Genomic DNA, 16,697 nt, shown 5'->3' with positions numbered 1-16,697 from the left:
ACATGTGGTTATTGAAAGGAATCGAGATGATCTTTTGAAATTGTCTAGCAGGCTAGGCTATAGGCTGGTTTTGTTGGTTCTAGCCTACATTTGTCAGTCCATTCTCTTTGACTCAAGACCTCAGCTAATACGCAGTAGCGTATTAAGTCCCTTTAAAATAACATACTGTGGGCTAGGCAAATATGGTAAACCCTGTTATAAAAACATGAGCCGCTTAGTATTTTGTTGTAGTATTTTATCACAACCCAAAAAATTGTAGGCCTATTCTTGCTTGGGTCGTTGCAGTACTGACTTTGACACTAGGCCTAACCCGTAGGCTACCAATTAATTAATTTAATTAAAGGCAGGAGAAAGTTCAGTTGTGATTAACTCACAGACTTTGTGGTTCGCAAAGCCCACATTCAACATCAAACACATTCATGGCAGTTAAACATCGCGGCACAAAGACAAGGTAGGCAATGAGTCTCAGGAGCTCTCAGCCATGCCGAGACTGGACATTTCACACCTTGAGAGTGGCCACTAGGCTATCTATTGAGACAGACTGGGAAATGGCCCCGACGAGAGAGATTTGCGAAGATATGCCAACAATCCGCGTTCGCTCTATTGCGTTGGTCTAAATGTGTTGCTGTTTTAAAACCAGTCTAGTTTATGAAATGCATGTAATCTCTACCCCCCACCAACCACACCCCCTTTGTGTGTACACTGGATGTATATTTTGTTGAAAACAAATAAAAACTTCTGGCAAAAAGATCAATGTTATTCTTGCATTTGTAAAAAGAAATCCAAATTAATAATACAAATAATATAAATAATTATACATGTGTCATGTTGCTTAGTTACGCGATGTTTCTACGTCATTATTTTACGTCTCGATCTACGAGAACATCCGCCAAACGAAAACGGAAGTAAGTACGTGGCCGCTTCAGCTGACATTCTGCATGATGGCGACAGAGGTTCAGAGCGGCGACCTCAACAATGGCAGTTCTAGCCGGCTCGAGGTCTCAATCGACGGCCTCACCCTTAGTCCCGACCCCGAGGGTGAGCAAGAACAGGTCACGGAACCTGACCCAGAGTTGGCAGAGCAGAGGACCGAGGAGCAGACAGCCACCGAAGGCGAGGATGGAGAGGAGGGCGAGACTGCCAAATCCACGATAGAGAGGAAATGGGGCTTTCCTTTGCTGGAGCTTTACGGACTAGCGCTGAAATTCTTCAAAGGTATAGGCTGTAGCTACTGTGTATTACAATTCGGGGACTAAATAAGGCATATTGAAATGGCAATCGTGTTTTCATCCAGGACTAACGTAATACCTAGTAGCCTTGTTGGCCAGTAAACGTTTGCATGCTAGGTAGCTAGCAGTCGGATCTGATTGCATACATGGGATGTTAGGCTAGGCTAGTTAGCCACAATAGTATTCCTTGCTACCCAAATAAATTCCTATAATAACGTTACAGTAGCTGCTACCTAGCTCTAGTATACCATTAGGTGCAACAACCAAGTACCAATCGAGTTTGATTAATTCCATCCACTTACTATGGTGCCATACATCCACATAACATGCTAACCAAGATAGCTAGACGAGCATACGTAGGCTAGTAGCGCTAATTAAATTCGCTTCTGAATCGAAATTCTGTCTAGCTAGCTGGTCAGCTGCCTATTAGAGATTAAGTTGATGAAATCTTATTTTAACTTATCCTTAAAGCTTCGACAAGCTTATATGATGTAGGTAAGTGTAGGAGACATTAACTTGCAGCCTTAATCAAAGTGGCCACGTAGTAACCGACTTTATGGTGACCCAGAAGCTTGTTTGGTAGGTTGGTAGAAGACACGCACACCCATCTGTCAGTCATGGCCCTGCCATGGAGGGAGTGTTACTTTACAACCTCGCTCCGTACACATACTTGTCCCAACGCCATTATAAACAGACACGACACACGATCACACACATCGGACAGCAACACAAAATGATTGCCTGTACCATTCATTAGGTTTTCAAGCATTAACCGTGTGTGTAGGGTAGTTTTTCGAAGCTAGTTCTTGATTAACCCTAGGCTACAGACATGAACGTTTATGGATGCTTTACTGTGTAATTGAGGTCTGAAAGCCTGTTAATCTGTAGCTTTCCCACGTGTTAAGTGCTCCAATCAACGGGAAAGTGCAATTGCCTCTGTTTCCTTCTAAGTGATCCAATGTGCATACTGTATATTTCACAGCCAATGGAATAAACTGGAAAAGGGGTCTGAGCCTGTGATGCTCATGTTTCAGAAACGTCTCAGTTCACATTCCCTGCATGTCTGTTAATGTCCGGGTGTAAGTGAGCTTATACTATCTATGGCTGTGTATCACTACTACTAATCGAGCATTGGCCTTACAGGACAGAGATAGGAGAAAGGTAACTGCTAAGTCACCTACATAAAGTGAGAGGGCCAATATTGTGTACTCTAAAAAGAATGACGCAAGCATGTCATTCTTTAGTTTGATGAGTAGGAAGAAGCCACAGCTAAGGAGCAATCCATCCATGTTGTGTGTTCACAAAACAAACATCTCAGTGTCATGTTGGATTGGAAAGGAGCAGTACAAGAACTGGGCCTATGGTGGTCATTTCCTTAATTTGCCTCATTGTTTATGGTGTGGTAAAATGCTGATCACTTCAGAAAATGTGCAAACCGGTTCTAAATGCGGGTTCACCCATTAAGTTACTCCCACAAGTTTGACCCTAAGGGTATTTCCCATATAAACATATATTCTAACTTGTTATTTGACCTGTTTTGGTAGAGGCCCGAGGCAAATCAAACCCAATGTTGATTGTTTCTGACATCAATTCACTAGCTATGGTAACTCAGTGTCATAATGTCAGTTAGCCCCCATAAGTAGTCTTCCTGTAGGAACTAACTAGCTATAACTCATGAACTGCATTTCAGGGTTTGTCTAGGGAAAACAATGAATATCAGTTAATGTGGACACTGCAACAACGAGGTCTCCACTAAATGGGTGTTGAGTTTAGAGCTCTGCTGTGTGGTTCTCCTCAGACAAAGATGGCAAGGCCTTCCACCCCACCTACGAGGAGAAGCTACGCTTGGTGGCGCTGCACAAGCAGGTGTTGCTGGGGCCCTACAACCCTGAAGCCTCCCCTGAAGTTGGCTTCTTTGATGTTCTGGGCAACGACCGCAGGTAAACAGGCACTTTCGACGAGGGAGGGAGTGAAGGAGTGGAGGAGGGCTTGGCTGTGTGTGTGTGTGTCTCTGTGTGTGTGTGTGTGTGATCTTTGATCTCTGGTGTAGGCTTCAGCCAATGTGCTGTGCTGTGGTTTAGGAACACTGCAGGAAATGCAAGGAGCAGATCTTTTCCTATCCTCACCATACTATCAGTACTTTAAGCAAGTCAGCAACTCGCGCTCACATTTCCAGTCCCTGTTCCGGCTGAAGGGTTGGAGAGTTCAGAAAGTCAGCAGATGTTCTTTTAACCACATCCTAAGTCTACTCTGAAAACTCACCACTCACTCCCCCGCCATCTCTTTTTTTTGGTACCGTCTATTTCTTCTCCTTTCCCCCCAGGAAAGAGTGGGCCACCTTAGGGAACATGGAGAAGGAGGAGGCCATGGTGGAGTTTGTCAAGCTGTTAAATAAGTGCTGCAACCTGTTTGCCCCCTACGTCACGTCCCACCAGATCGAGAAGGAGGAGCAGGAGAGGAAACGGTGAGGTCCAGCAGCTCAGGGGCAGAGTGTCCCACTGCACATCTGGAGGTCGCAGGTTCAGATCTCCCCCCTGTGCGACGCTTTGGACAAATCCGCTCAAATCTGCGCAATCGACACGTTGTTATTAGACGCCGTACCCCGATTTCGAATGAAGCTGTCCAGTCAATGCTACTTTGGGGTGCGAAAGATATCTGGCGATGCGAGCCAATCTAAATAGCCGGCACCGTTTCCTGTGCTTCCTAAATGCACCCTGTATACATGTATACAAGTATATAACAGTATACATGTATACAAGTATATAACAGTATACATGTACAGAGATGGCGGCCATAGGTGAAACTCGAACTTGACCGTGTGTGTGTGTGTGTGTGAGTCCAGTCGTCATTGTACTGCCATCTCATGAGCGCGTGTCTGTTGCGACGGTCTTTCTCCCCGCCTCAGGAGGGAGGAGGAGGAGCGTCAGCGCAGGGAGGAGGAGGAGAGGGAGCGCCGGCGGCAGGAGGAGGAGACGCAGAGGCGGGAGGAGGAGGAGAAACTGAAAAGGGCGGAGGAGGAGCGGAGGCAGGCAGAGGAGGAGAGGCTACGGGTGGAGCAACAGAAGTAAGTGTGTGTGCGCGCGCGCGTGTGTGTGTGCCAGGGATCATCCGTGCTCATCTCTCCACACCTGCACCTCTCGGCGTTTGGAATTCTCCCTTTAACGGCACTTTGTATTTTTTCGATGTATTATTGATGAGCGTTCGTCGATTTCTTCATGGATGTCCTCCCTGCCCCCCCCACCCCCCAGACAGCAGATCATGGCGGCGCTGAACGCCCAGACGGCGGTGCAGTTCCAGCAGTACGCTGCCCAGCAGTACCCCGACAGCTCCGAGCAGCAGCTGGGCCTCATCAGACAGCTGCAGGAGCAACACTACCAGCAGTACATGCAGCAGCTCTACCAGGTCCAACTAGCCCAGCAGCAGGTACACACGCGCACACACACACACACACACACTGTACAAGCAACAAACATACTCAAAACAACTCACTGCCCCATACAGCCACTAATCACCCCCCCCCCCCCCCCCCCCCCCACCCCGGCAGGCGGCGTTCCAGAAGCAGCAGGAAGATGCGGTGGCCCAGGCCACCCTGGAGGCCGGTGGGGAGCCGCCTGCTGCTGCTGCTGTTGCTGCTGCTGTGGCGGCCCCCGCTGTGGCAGCGCCCCCTGCTGGAGAGGAGGCCCCCACGCTCAACGGCCAGTCAGACTCGCACTCGGAGAGCATGGAGATGGAGCCCGAGCCTGAGCCCGCTGACGAGGTCACGGAGAATGGGCCGATCAGTACAGGTAGAACACACACGCGCGCACACACACACACGCACACAAGAGGGCTTTGTTCCGAGCCAGAAACTCTAGACTTATCCCCTTGTGGTCTTGTCGATGGAAGGAGAGGTTATAAGTAGGTGAAAGTGATCTCTCCCCCAGCTCTAACTGTCTACGAGGAGTCACCATTATCCATGCTGCACATGCAGGAATTTGAAGGGTGCAGATTTGGAATGGAGCCGTGTAGCTAGTCTCATTCATAAGTAATAGCGTCTTTCTTTATGAGACTGTCTAGTGTCTACCAGTATCACATGCAGACACGAGATGTGGAAGCACGATGTAAAAAAAAACCTCTTCAAACTTTTAAAATCATCTAACCCCTCCCACTGTCTCTTTTTGTGTCCCCCCCCTCCCTCAATTGTTTGCCCTCCCTCCCCCCCCCCCCTCTTTCTCCTCTCCTCCCGCCCTCCCTCCAGCGGGCCCCGACTCCCCGCCCGTCATCGCGGCGCCCTCCATGTGGACGCGCCCGCAGATCAAGGACTTCAAGGAGAAGATCCGCCAGGACGTGGACAGCGTGATCACGGTGGGCCGGGGCGAGGTGGTGACGGTGCGCGTGCCCACGCACGAGGAGGGCTCCTACCTCTTCTGGGAGTTCGCCACCGACCACTACGACATCGGCTTCGGCGTCTTCTTCGAGTGGACGGACGCGGCCAGCGCCTCGGTCAGCGTGCACGTCAGCGAGTCCAGCGACGAGGACGAGGACGAGGACGGTAAGCGCGCTCTCGCAAGTCAAGGGAGTAGGGTGGCTGAGCGGTTAGGGAATCAGGCTAGTAATCAGAAGGTTGCCGGTTCGATTCCCTCGATTCACTTCACCCTACTTGCCTCGAGAATGTCCCTGTCCTTACTGTAAGTCGCTCTGGATAAGAGCGTCTGCTAAATGACTAAATGTAAATGTAAGTTGGCCTCGTTTCCCCATGCGCTTTCCCCCTAAAGGAAGGCGCTGTAGGAGCGTCGTAAGCACCGAACATAAACGTAAACCCGAAACGCCTTCTGCTGCTTCCGACCCCCCCACAGGCGACCCCCCCAGCGAGGAGGAGAAGGCCAAGAAGGAGGCGGGCAAGCCCCAGGTGGACGAGATCGTGCCGGTGTACCGGCGGGATTGCCACGAGGAAGTGTACGCCGGCAGCCACCAGTACCCGGGCCGCGGAGTCTACCTGCTCAAGTTCGACAACTCCTACTCTCTGTGGCGCTCGAAGAGCGTCTACTACAGAGTCTACTACACCAGATAAACCTGGGGACAGACTGAGAGATGTGGCGCGTGCGTGTGTGGGAGAGGGGGTGGTCTGTGTGAGTAAACGGTGTGTGTGTGTTTGAAAGTGGGAGGCAGAGAGGGGAGAGGAGGAGGGAGGATGCCACAGGAAGTGTTCTGGACAACACCGCCGGAGGGGGACGGAGAGACGCACCCGGAGCCTTAGTTAGAAGACGGGACTGTGGGTTTGTGGTTTTGTGTGCGTGCGTGTTTCTTTGTGTGTGTGTGTGTGAATACATGTGGGAGTCCAGGGGGAGAGTTATTCCTTCAGTGTATTCGCTCGCTCCTTTTCTCAGAGTCTAGGACTATTCTAAGACTCGGGTCTTTCTTGTGTTTCACCCCCTCTCCCCCCACTGTCCTGCAACCCCCCCCCCCCCCCCCCCTTCTGTCTGAGTGAAGCTGATTAGCGTGAATACGAATGTGGCCAGCACATTGAAGGGGTTAATGTGAGCCAAAGTCCAGCCAGAGATAAGCAGGCATACTACAGCACCTATGCCTTTGGTCTAGAGAACAGCCCCTCTTAGGCCCCCAGGAGGTCACACACTTCGAAATGGGATCAGAAATCGGATCGAGTCTCTGCACCCAGTCACATCGCCAGTGGCAACACAACAGTGGAATAGAGTTCGGCCCAGTCCCAAACTTGCCGCTAGCCTCTATATGTAGTACATTTGAGATCTGAGACCAGGATTGGACAGTTGTTAGCAGTTCAAATGTCACCTCAGTTACAATACGTTAAAGCTGTTCCTGCTAGAAAATCCTCTCTGATATGCAGTGTGCTAGAGTCGTTCAGGGCCAGTCGTTCAGCGGTTGGGTTGGGTTCTGGTTGGGCTTAGTGTTTGGGACTGGCGGTGGGAAGGGTGGGGAGTTGTCTGACTCGTACGGCGAAGGCCTTCTAAAAGTCGGGCATCTCTAAAGAACGCAGAACGCGCGAGGTTGTTCAAAAGCATTTAATAAATATTTATTATCATCCCTCTCGTGTAGAATAGGTATCATTTTTTTGTTGTTGTGTCCGCACGTTGCTCTATCGGTGTACTTCATCTCCAGACAGGAACCCCTGTGTTGTAAGAGTCCACAAGGATGTTTTCCAATACTTGTAAATGTTACCTTTTCCATGTTACCTTTCCTTTGTGTCTACTGCTAATCAACCTCACACCTTTTAAACGACCATGGAGGAGACGAGGTAAGGAGTCCGGTCGTGGTATTGGAACACATCCGCTGTGTGGTCTTAGGACCGTGGGCTCTCCACAACCACTCTGAAGGTTGTGGAGTGGTCAACCTGATTTCGGACCCCTAACTGACAGCTAACAAGATGATGTCATGCCTTTTCCATTGGTCGTGTCACTGTTACATTATCTGTCAGTACTCCCACAGTGAAACAACTAGTATTTGCTGGAATCCTGGATCTATCTCTTCATTTTCAGTGGATGGATTCAGATGGTCATCTCAAATATAACATGACTAAGTTGTATCACTAACCCAGAGATGATCTAGGTCTCGTGTCATTGGTCAAGCTATCAGTTATTAACCATGTTTTGGACCTCTTTTAAAAGATGTTTTTGAAGTTGTTACTCTCTAGTTGTTTGTTTCTTTGCCATGCGTTGTGTTGTCCAGATTGCTCACAACCACGTCATCTGCATGCTTTGTGTATCAGTCAGAGTGACCCACCAGGGGGTGTTGGAGTCACTGTGACATGTGCTTCACCTCCTGAGAGACTAATGGTTGGAGAAGAAGTTGTTTTTGGAATTGGAACCCTGTTCAGAAAGACGTTCCAATTCCCTATCCCTGATTGGGTTTCAGAATGCGAGACTTCCCACTAACTCATTTACCATGATTTGAAGGTGTTCATAATTGGCGTATGGTGAAATCAGGCAGGAGCCAATACTCAGTTAGACCCCGGGCTGATTCCAGTCCATGCACTAGCGCCCTCTGCTGGACTTGTCTGACGGTGGAATCTTTTGTGTCAGGATAGGAATTCGGTTTAGGTTTTGTAAATGTCCCAGAATGCCACTTTCCATGGTGAAATCAAGGCTCGGAGACAAGTATCCAGAACCGAGCTCCCTCAATGTGTATTGTTTATTTACTTCTGAGTCACCAAATGGTAAAGGATTGATTGAGATTGTTTAAGCCTTGTTTGTAAATAATTATATAAATGGGTTTATGTGTGGGTAGTAAACTTTGAAGATGACCATAGGTTGAGCATTGATGCACTGTAAACTATAATGAATGAGAATATAATGTACATTTTACCCCAAAGCGGAACGTTTGAAATGAAGAATGCTCAAACCGATTGACTATGACATGACAGAGAAGCTCATCTTTTTGTATTGCTTTAACTCATTTTGATCTATATGGGTTTGAGGATTTCTTGGGCATATATTTAATCTTGATTAAACCTATGTTCAACTATCTGTGAGTGGCTCATTTAATTCCCATTTATGTTTCCCGTGTTCTGTACCTATCTTGCAGAAGTGTACCCTCGTACACTTGGTTCATATTTATACTTGTGTATATTATGATCAAGCACAGCCACAGAAAGGATTTAAAAATGGATGTTCAAAACACTTAGAGCTGCTCTAAACAGTTGGGATGGGTATAGCTCAGTGACGAGTATTTGAGGATCTAGAGGTTGCAGGTTCAAAGCCCTTTTTTACGTGGCTTTGGATAAAAGTCTGGTGAGTGAATCCATCACTATTAATCAAAAACATCTGCAATCTGTATGGTTCCAGTGCAATGTTGTGTGACTGTTTAACAGATCTCTGTGGTATTTTGTGGTCAAAGGATTCACCAGGTTTGTTATCTTTCTCAGCACAACCAACTGGAACACTACCAAAGGGAAATGACTCATGAAAAGAAAAACAGAACCAGCCATCCTGTCAACCACCCGTTCCCTGTTATCTCTGTAGTCATGAGGAACAGGGCAACGCTGACAGATTTATCCTCCCAAACGTTTTACATATTTTTTTTTCATGATTTCATATAAGAATTTCTAGAACTGTTGTGGCAAATACGGTGCTGTGATTTGTTTTGTCAGAGCAGTCCTTGAGTTTTTTTAAATATTATTTTTTATAAATAATGTCACCATGTCACCACTAGGGGGCATAAATACTACGTTTTAGGGAATTCAGTGGAATAAAATTCCTGATCAGAATAGTGTCAGGAATGACCCAACTTTGTCAATTGGACATTGCTATTGTGCTCAGTTATTTGGTCCATGCACACACAAACTGTCAGAATCTACTATTGATCGTTTAGCCGTGGGATTTCTGTGCGAGTTTGAGTGTAGTTTGCCAGGAAACACATGCAGGAATGTTGCCAACAGCCTAAATGTGCAGTTTAACGAGTGGTTCAAGTGTTTAAATAATTTCAGGAATGCTAGTGTCTATCTTCTACACTACATCGATAAATCTACCTTTAACTTTGCAAGAGGATCATATAACGTATGTTCTTAGAGCGGCAGTTTGTGTAGCTACAGCCACCAGAATATAGAACAACATATTTACAGAAGTTTCAACACAAGAACAAATAAGCAGTAGGCCTATAGTCTACATCAACGGTAAGAGTAGACTGGTGGCCATTTGCTCAGTGCAAATTCTTTATGGGTAGCCAAATCCAGTCCTGATTTTCCATTGAGCCGCAGCTCCATTCAAGCGAGAGTCAGGTAAACTTTTTCTCCACATCCCAAGGACGGTCTGTCGGAATCCAGTTCCAGTTGCTACAGGTGGTTCCCCTCCATGTTTTATATCTACTTTTCTACTTTTTCTTCTGGGCGAGCGGTGTTTTTCTGCTGGTGTAGTTGAATATGAATAGACTTTGGAGCAACGACTCGAGTAGCCTACATCTGAAATCGCATCCTTTGAAAAATATGGCGGGATATAAAGATCATGTAGGTTCCCAAACAAAAACAAGGTCAAAACTGTTTGTTGGATTTTAATGTAGGCTATAAAGGTACGAATAGCCGTTTTGCGTTACAACCTCGCTGGATATCGTTAAAAATGCCTTTCCACCAAAGAACCGTGGAGCCGCGGCGCGTGAGTAGGTTGCCCCGAAGGGATGGGACACCCGGTGAAGATGTGGGCTACGTCGTGCTGGATGGGCGCAAACTTAAGAAAAATGTTCTTTTTTCGTCTTTGGATGACGTTTGCTGTCATACAATGATTAATATAATTCATCAACTTTCCGACCTATCGAGAAATGCAAGCGACATATTCCTTGGGATTGAAATGGAAGCTGGAATGGTGTTTCAAAGGTCCTGCAGGATTCAACAACGCCTGGAAACTTTACAGAATACAGTCTGCAAGTTCGACCACAAGAAAATCAAAATCCGTAAGTACAATCAAAACAACAATGTTAGTAAACTATCAACAAACAATGTCGTTGTTTGGATACTTTCTGGCTGCACAAAGCAACATTGTTGGCTGTCTAATAGCAGCCCCAAACCAATAAGTGCATTAATTAATGGAATGGAATAAGCATTTAAGATGTAAATATCCTACGATTGTGTATGGAACTAGGCCTACTCAAGTAGCTTACTAATTGACCCATTGATCATATTTGTCCTATTACTTTTGTTACAGTGTATGATGATTTAATGTAGCCTAATAAAATATAACTAATTAAGGGCTAAAACACAAATTCTCATGAACAATTAAAAGTGATTGTGACAGATGATGTCAAAATGAAAACAGAGAGAGGGCGTGACACTGTTGCGTCAACACATGGTTGCCTATAGGAGATGGACTTAACGTTTTTCTACGGACGTGATTCCCGTCAAAAGTGATGGATTCCCTGCAACGCACTGACCATCTGCGCAAGCATGGGGCGCCTGTGGCGACGGCTTCAAAGCAACATTTGGACTTTGAGGACATGCGTCTCTGTAAAGTCTGTCACTTCTAAGATGAAGAGGGAGAAATCAACAATGTTGTTGTGAAGAAGCTTTAGCTAGGACTGCTGAATTCACTAATGTAACCAGATCATGTTGACTAAAACGTTGATGATGTAGGCTTTGAAGTCAGATTCTGTCACCCACGTGGAGATGTAATTTTAGGCCTCTTTGTTATAGTGAAATAGGTTTGGAAATTCAATGTCACTGGCTGATTAGTGTAAGTTGTTATCTTACTACATTGATTGAGTTAAAGTGGCTCTTTTACGTTCTAGAAATAGGTAAATGGATACGTCGACCTCAAAAGATAAGCTGACAAAGGCTGGATTGACCATTTGAAGTTTGCTCATAGTATTAGTTATTTAATGGATCCTCTGACCAGCCCGCTCACCTTGTTCAACGTTTCGTGGTGCCTGTTAAGGGATGATCATGAGGCTACGCCCTGACAAACTGCTTCTTCTTTAGGCCTATTTATGTCTTCATTAGTTACTTAATATAATTCACAGGCACACACACACACATCCTGCAGCTCACTGAGTAATGTTGAATGATAGGTTATGCAGACAGCTTCCAGAGCTGTTTGTGTGTGACAGAGGGGAAGAGAGGGGGTTATACTGTAAGCTCCAGACAGTTAGGGGTTGAGCTCCCTAGGTAAGCAGTCCTACCCCTATCCTGCCAGTCCCGTGTGTCACTCATCATCTTGCCTATCCAGAAATCTGCTTAGAACCCTTTGATATCAGATAGCTTCTTTATGGGTCACATAGCTTTTGGATACCAGATACTCTGCTTACTTGTTAAGTAAGTAAGAAAATACCAGTATAATAATACCATACAGAATATAGGCTATACACTGCTATGTGTCACTAGATACGCCATGTACCCAAACCATTATCACCCGATTCTCCACAGGATCTCAAAAGCACATTCACATGCACCCACACACAAAGGTATTGACCATTTATCACAAACAACTGGCAAAGGTAAACCTTTCCTCTTACAGTGTTCAGATGTGCCCTGTCTTACAGTGTTCAGATGTGCCCTGTCTTACAGTGTTCAGATGTGCCCTGTCTTACAGTGTTCAGATGTGCCCTGTCTTACAGTGTTCAGATGTGCCCTGTCTTACAGTGTTCATATGTGCCCTGTCTTACAGTGTTTAGATGTGCTGTCAAGAGAGAATGTCTCAAAAGCCTATTGAGGTGTGTCCCTAATCCTCCCATTGCTTCTCTCTCACTCAAGTCTCAAATGTGGTTTAGAATCCCAGGGCAAGTTCCGGGGTTCCTGTGCTGGTCTATTCCAGTTTTCAGACAGTTACAGACAAGGTGTGAGAGCGGGCGAGAGAATGGTGAGAGGGGAAAGAGGGAGGACAGGAATGCGGTACCACCTGCCCTGGAGGCAGCTTTGCATGTTTAGAAGGACTGCTTTAGGAGCCATTACAAAACAAATGTGCACACGCAGACACCTTGACTAAAAAAACCCCATCTACCTCGTGTTTACCCTGTTGGCTCTCTCTCTCTCTCTCTCTCTCTCTCTCTCTCTCTCTCTCTCTCTCTCTCTCTCTCTCTCTCTCTCTCTCTCTCTCTCTCTCTCTCTCTCTCTCTCTCTCTCTCTCTCTCTCTGTCTCTGTCTCTGTCTCTGTCTCTGTCTCTCTCTCTCTGTCTCTCTCTCTCTGTGTTTCCCTGTTTCCTTCATAAACAAACCCCACTGTCTGCCTGGACCTGTGAGGCTGCCATGGAAAGGCTACCTACTGCTATGCTGCTCTAGAGCACGCTAGCCCTATACCATAGAGTGTGTGTGTGGAGGGTGGGGGTACATAATCTCAGCTTCAGAATGGATCACGTTACTCAACAGGGGCAGGAGAATAGCTGAGAGAGGGGCCCCTGGCCGGCTGGAGGATTGACATTGAGGGAAGGGCACAGTGTGTGTGTGTGTGTGTGTGTGTGACTGAGAATGTGGACGTATATAAATGTATGGGGTTTGCTAACACAGTGTAGCCTCTTTCTTTGTATTTGTGTGGGTGAGGGGGTGTTCCCTGTGCATGTGTGCGTGTTGGTGTGGACTAGTGTGTGTGTGTGTGTGTGTGTGTGTGTGTGTGTACCCTTACTGCCAGGGAGGGGTCAGAGTTTGGAGTGCCCCCTCGTCTCCTGGAGGAAAACATCTGATACCAGGAGTCAAGAGTTTAAACAAAGTCTTGTTTAGTTCGCTTTGTTTGCCCCTTAAGGCTACCTCACTACCTGTTCCTCTGCCTGACACCCGACCCACAGACATCACAAACATAACCTTCACATGATCTCGAGACAAACCTTACATAGCTGAAGAAGAAGAATGAGCTTGATTAGGGATTTAGAATCTACTCCGTAGTTGACTTCACAGCATGGTCATCGTGTTTTTGTGTTAGAAAAATGTAGTTGCATCGAGACAAAGTTTGATTTTAAGGGTGTCTGTCCCTTTAATTATTATATTTCCCTCTGCCAAATATAGAGGGGTTTGAATAATGGAGTTATTTTAATATGGAAAGTGGGTCGAACAGTATGCAAGGTTAATTGGAGTTTAGACAGAGTTATGGCTTCCCTGTTTCATATCTTAGGCCTGCTAGTTAGGCCCACCACATTCTGCTACATAGCTGCGATGGGACCACACGCGCGCGCACACACACACACGCCAGACAGAAGCGTCTGAGACGGAGGCGTGTTTCCAGCTGCCCTCCTGATGATGACCGTCTCACCCTCAGGCACACGCACCTGCTCAAATACAAACACACACACACACAAACACAGACACACATAGTGTTTTACACACACACACAAAGCACTCACATTCCACCCTTTATCCCTGTCAGATATTTATAGAAGAGAGCGTCTTTGCTCGTCCGTCTGGCCTCTCACACATCGTACGGAGTGCGTGTGAGCCTGCTCGAGTCCGTCTCCAGCATGCACATTCGTCTGTGTGCTTCACGTGTCTGTGTTGTGTGAATGCCTAGAATCTTACTCTAGAATCGTCAGTCCTGTGTCCAGGTGCAGTGCCACAGTGAATGAAAGCTAGTTGTATCACTGTCTGTACCCTAGTGTGCGTATAACCTAGCCACCTGTCTCTCTAGTCTAAGCAACCGTCAACAAATGCACATACAGTGGATTAATATTCTGCCCCTAGCTGCAGTCAGGTATGGTGTAAGTGTCTGTGTAATAAGACACACAGTCCTGCTTGGAGAGCCCCGCAGGCTCTATTTGCTGAATAGGCGTCCTAGTCCATGGAAGTTACTTCCTCTTTCCCTCTCTTTCCCTCTCTCTTTCCCCCTTTCCCTCTCTCTCTTTCCCTCTCTCTCTTTCCCTCTCTCTCTTTCCCTCTCTCTTTCCCTCTCTCTCTGTTCCCAGCATTCTTTTTCTGTTCTGGAACTGTGACCTTCTCCATTCATTCTCGTTGGACCTGGGGCACATTCTAGAACCCGACCAGCTCCGCCCATCGGACATGTTCTGTGGGAATGTGTTTGCAGATTCTTGGAGTGTACCGACTTCCTTTCAGGCCTCTGAAAAGACCATTGGCGCCTTCGGGAAGTCGTGAGAGATTGGGATGTAGGTGTGTGTGTGTTTGTGTGTGTGGTAGGAGAGGAGGAGGGGGGAGGGAGGGGTGGCTGGATTTGCATGTGGGCAAGATTGTGTTTCCAGTGCAGTCTCATATAGACGTGGAATCAACCCTCCCCAATGGTCCAATCCTTAAAATGTCCTGTCAGGGACATGTGGCCTTCCCATCCCCTCTCTTCGTGTCCATGTGACGTTGCCTGTGCTGTGTTCTCCCAAAGCAGCTCTGTCTAATCGGCTCCCGGATCGGACATTGATTTCAACATGACGTGGTAAGATTGAGCGGCGATGGCGTAGAAGGACTCCAAATTTACAGCAAAGCAGCCGTTGATTTTCGTTTTTTTCTTCTTTTGATTGAAACTATAAGTCTGACCAGTGCGTGGGTGTGTGTGTGCGTACTTGTGTGTGGAGAGAGGATGCCCTTGCCGTAAGCAGCCCTGTGGTAAGCCTGTGAGAGCAGTGGGATTAAGAGCAGTGCCTCCACATGTAGAGAGAGAGAGAGTAAGAAAGGGAACAAGAGGTAGGGAGAGATGGCTAAAAAGTGGTCTCCCTTTGCGAGGCTTTATGACAAAACTCACTCGCACAAACTGAGAAACTTGTCCTTTCTTATTACTGTGAGAAGCACACTCTCTCTCTCACACACACACACACACACACACACACACACACACACACACACACACACACACACACACACACACACACACACACACACACACAGTGAGGCCGGTGCTTGAGCATGTGGAGACCAGAGGCAGGCTGGCAGACTGGCAGTGGTGGTGGCTCACCGCTAAGCAGAGCTTGATCCAGCCAGGGGGAGATGAACAGAGTTTAATCCCCACTAGGGGGGCTTCTCTTTGGGGCAGCAGCCGGCCATGGACTGGGTCTCTGCTATCTCTCCACAAATGTCTGTGTATTGATATTTGTCTGTCTCTCTCACGAACACAAACTTGATTCCTCTTACATTCACAAGCACAGACTCACTCACTCTCACTCACTCTCACTCACTCACTCACTCACACACACACACACACACACACACACACACACACACACACACACACACACACACACACACACACACACACACACACACACACACACAGTTATTGTTGACCATTCTTTAGATCCTCTTATATAACTAATGTATTTAGCCCAAAAGTCATACTAGGGGGTAAAAGTGTCCAGCTGTTCACATTTTATGAAATTTGATCGGAAGAAACAAATCAACAAAGCTAAACAAATAAACAAGTAAATCGCCTTTTAGAAAGCAGAATTGTTGTAGCGTTACACGTCTTCTGATCACGCAAATAAATGATTTCCTCTACTACCTTGACGTCCGACACGTATTGGCGACACAAACATGCTATGAACACACACAGCCCTCTTTCTCTTTATTTCTCTCCCTCTCTCTTCCTCCCACGCCACCACCCCTGTTTTGAAGTCTGTGTCCTCTCTCTCTCTCTCTCTCGCTCTTTCTCTCTCTCTCTCTCTCTCGCTCTTTCTGTCTGGCCATCTTTCCATTCTCTGTGTCCTCTCCTCTCTTTTCCTGTTCTTTCATATGGCTCCCAGACCTCTGCTCTGTCCATCCTCTCAGCTTTGATGTCAGTCCTGATACTGCGGCTGTAGCCACAACAAAGGCACCCTACACAGGACTCTCCTTTCCTCTCCATCTCTCTCTCTTTCTGTCTCCCTTTCCCTCTCTCCCCCCCACTTTCCTTCTTCCCATTGCTCTACCACTTTTCTTCCTTCCTCTTCTCCATCTCTCTCCTGCTTCCCTTCCTCCTCTGTCTCTCTCTCTCTCTCTCTCTCTCTCTCTCTCTCTCTCTCTCTCTCTCTCTCTCTCTCTCTCTCTCTCTCTCTCTCTCTCTCTCCCTCTCAGATGTATTTGATGTAGAGTGCACAGTGGCAACCAGCTTTAGCTTGTTTGTCAGGTGAGGACATTAG

At 47.0% G+C, this 16,697-nt stretch overlaps 3 protein-coding genes across 4 annotated transcripts in view; 2 read left to right on the top strand and 1 right to left on the bottom strand.

The window, feature by feature from the left end:
* The window catches only part of fbxo25 (F-box protein 25), a 244,625-nt gene that overhangs the window by 83,811 nt on the left and 144,117 nt on the right, over positions 1 to 16,697 (bottom strand). The window lies entirely within an intron of this gene.
* acbd3 (acyl-Coenzyme A binding domain containing 3) lies at positions 894 to 8,707 on the top strand. Its single transcript, XM_062467243.1, has 8 exons — positions 894 to 1,215; positions 3,028 to 3,169; positions 3,553 to 3,693; positions 4,135 to 4,293; positions 4,478 to 4,652; positions 4,774 to 5,014; positions 5,467 to 5,760; positions 6,065 to 8,707. Exons 1-8 carry the CDS (start codon positions 939 to 941, stop codon positions 6,277 to 6,279), a joined length of 1,644 nt encoding a protein of 547 aa, XP_062323227.1. The 5' UTR covers positions 894 to 938; the 3' UTR covers positions 6,280 to 8,707.
* The window catches only part of nhsl1b (NHS-like 1b), a 93,739-nt gene continuing 86,922 nt past the window's right edge, over positions 9,881 to 16,697 (top strand). The window contains exon 1 of one of the 2 annotated variants that reach the window (XM_062467236.1): positions 9,881 to 10,622. In XM_062467236.1, coding sequence (XP_062323220.1) covers positions 10,292 to 10,622 — 331 coding nt within the window. In that variant the 5' untranslated portion in view covers positions 9,881 to 10,291. The remainder of the gene's footprint in view (positions 10,623 to 16,697) is intronic. The other variant, XM_062467237.1, reaches the window with a different exon arrangement.

The sequence above is a fragment of the Osmerus eperlanus genome, chromosome 8, assembly GCF_963692335.1.
Source record: "Osmerus eperlanus chromosome 8, fOsmEpe2.1, whole genome shotgun sequence".
Taxonomy (NCBI): Eukaryota; Metazoa; Chordata; class Actinopteri; order Osmeriformes; family Osmeridae; genus Osmerus; species Osmerus eperlanus.
Note: the sequence above shows the minus strand (reverse complement) of the source record. Positions and strands in the feature narration are given on the sequence as shown.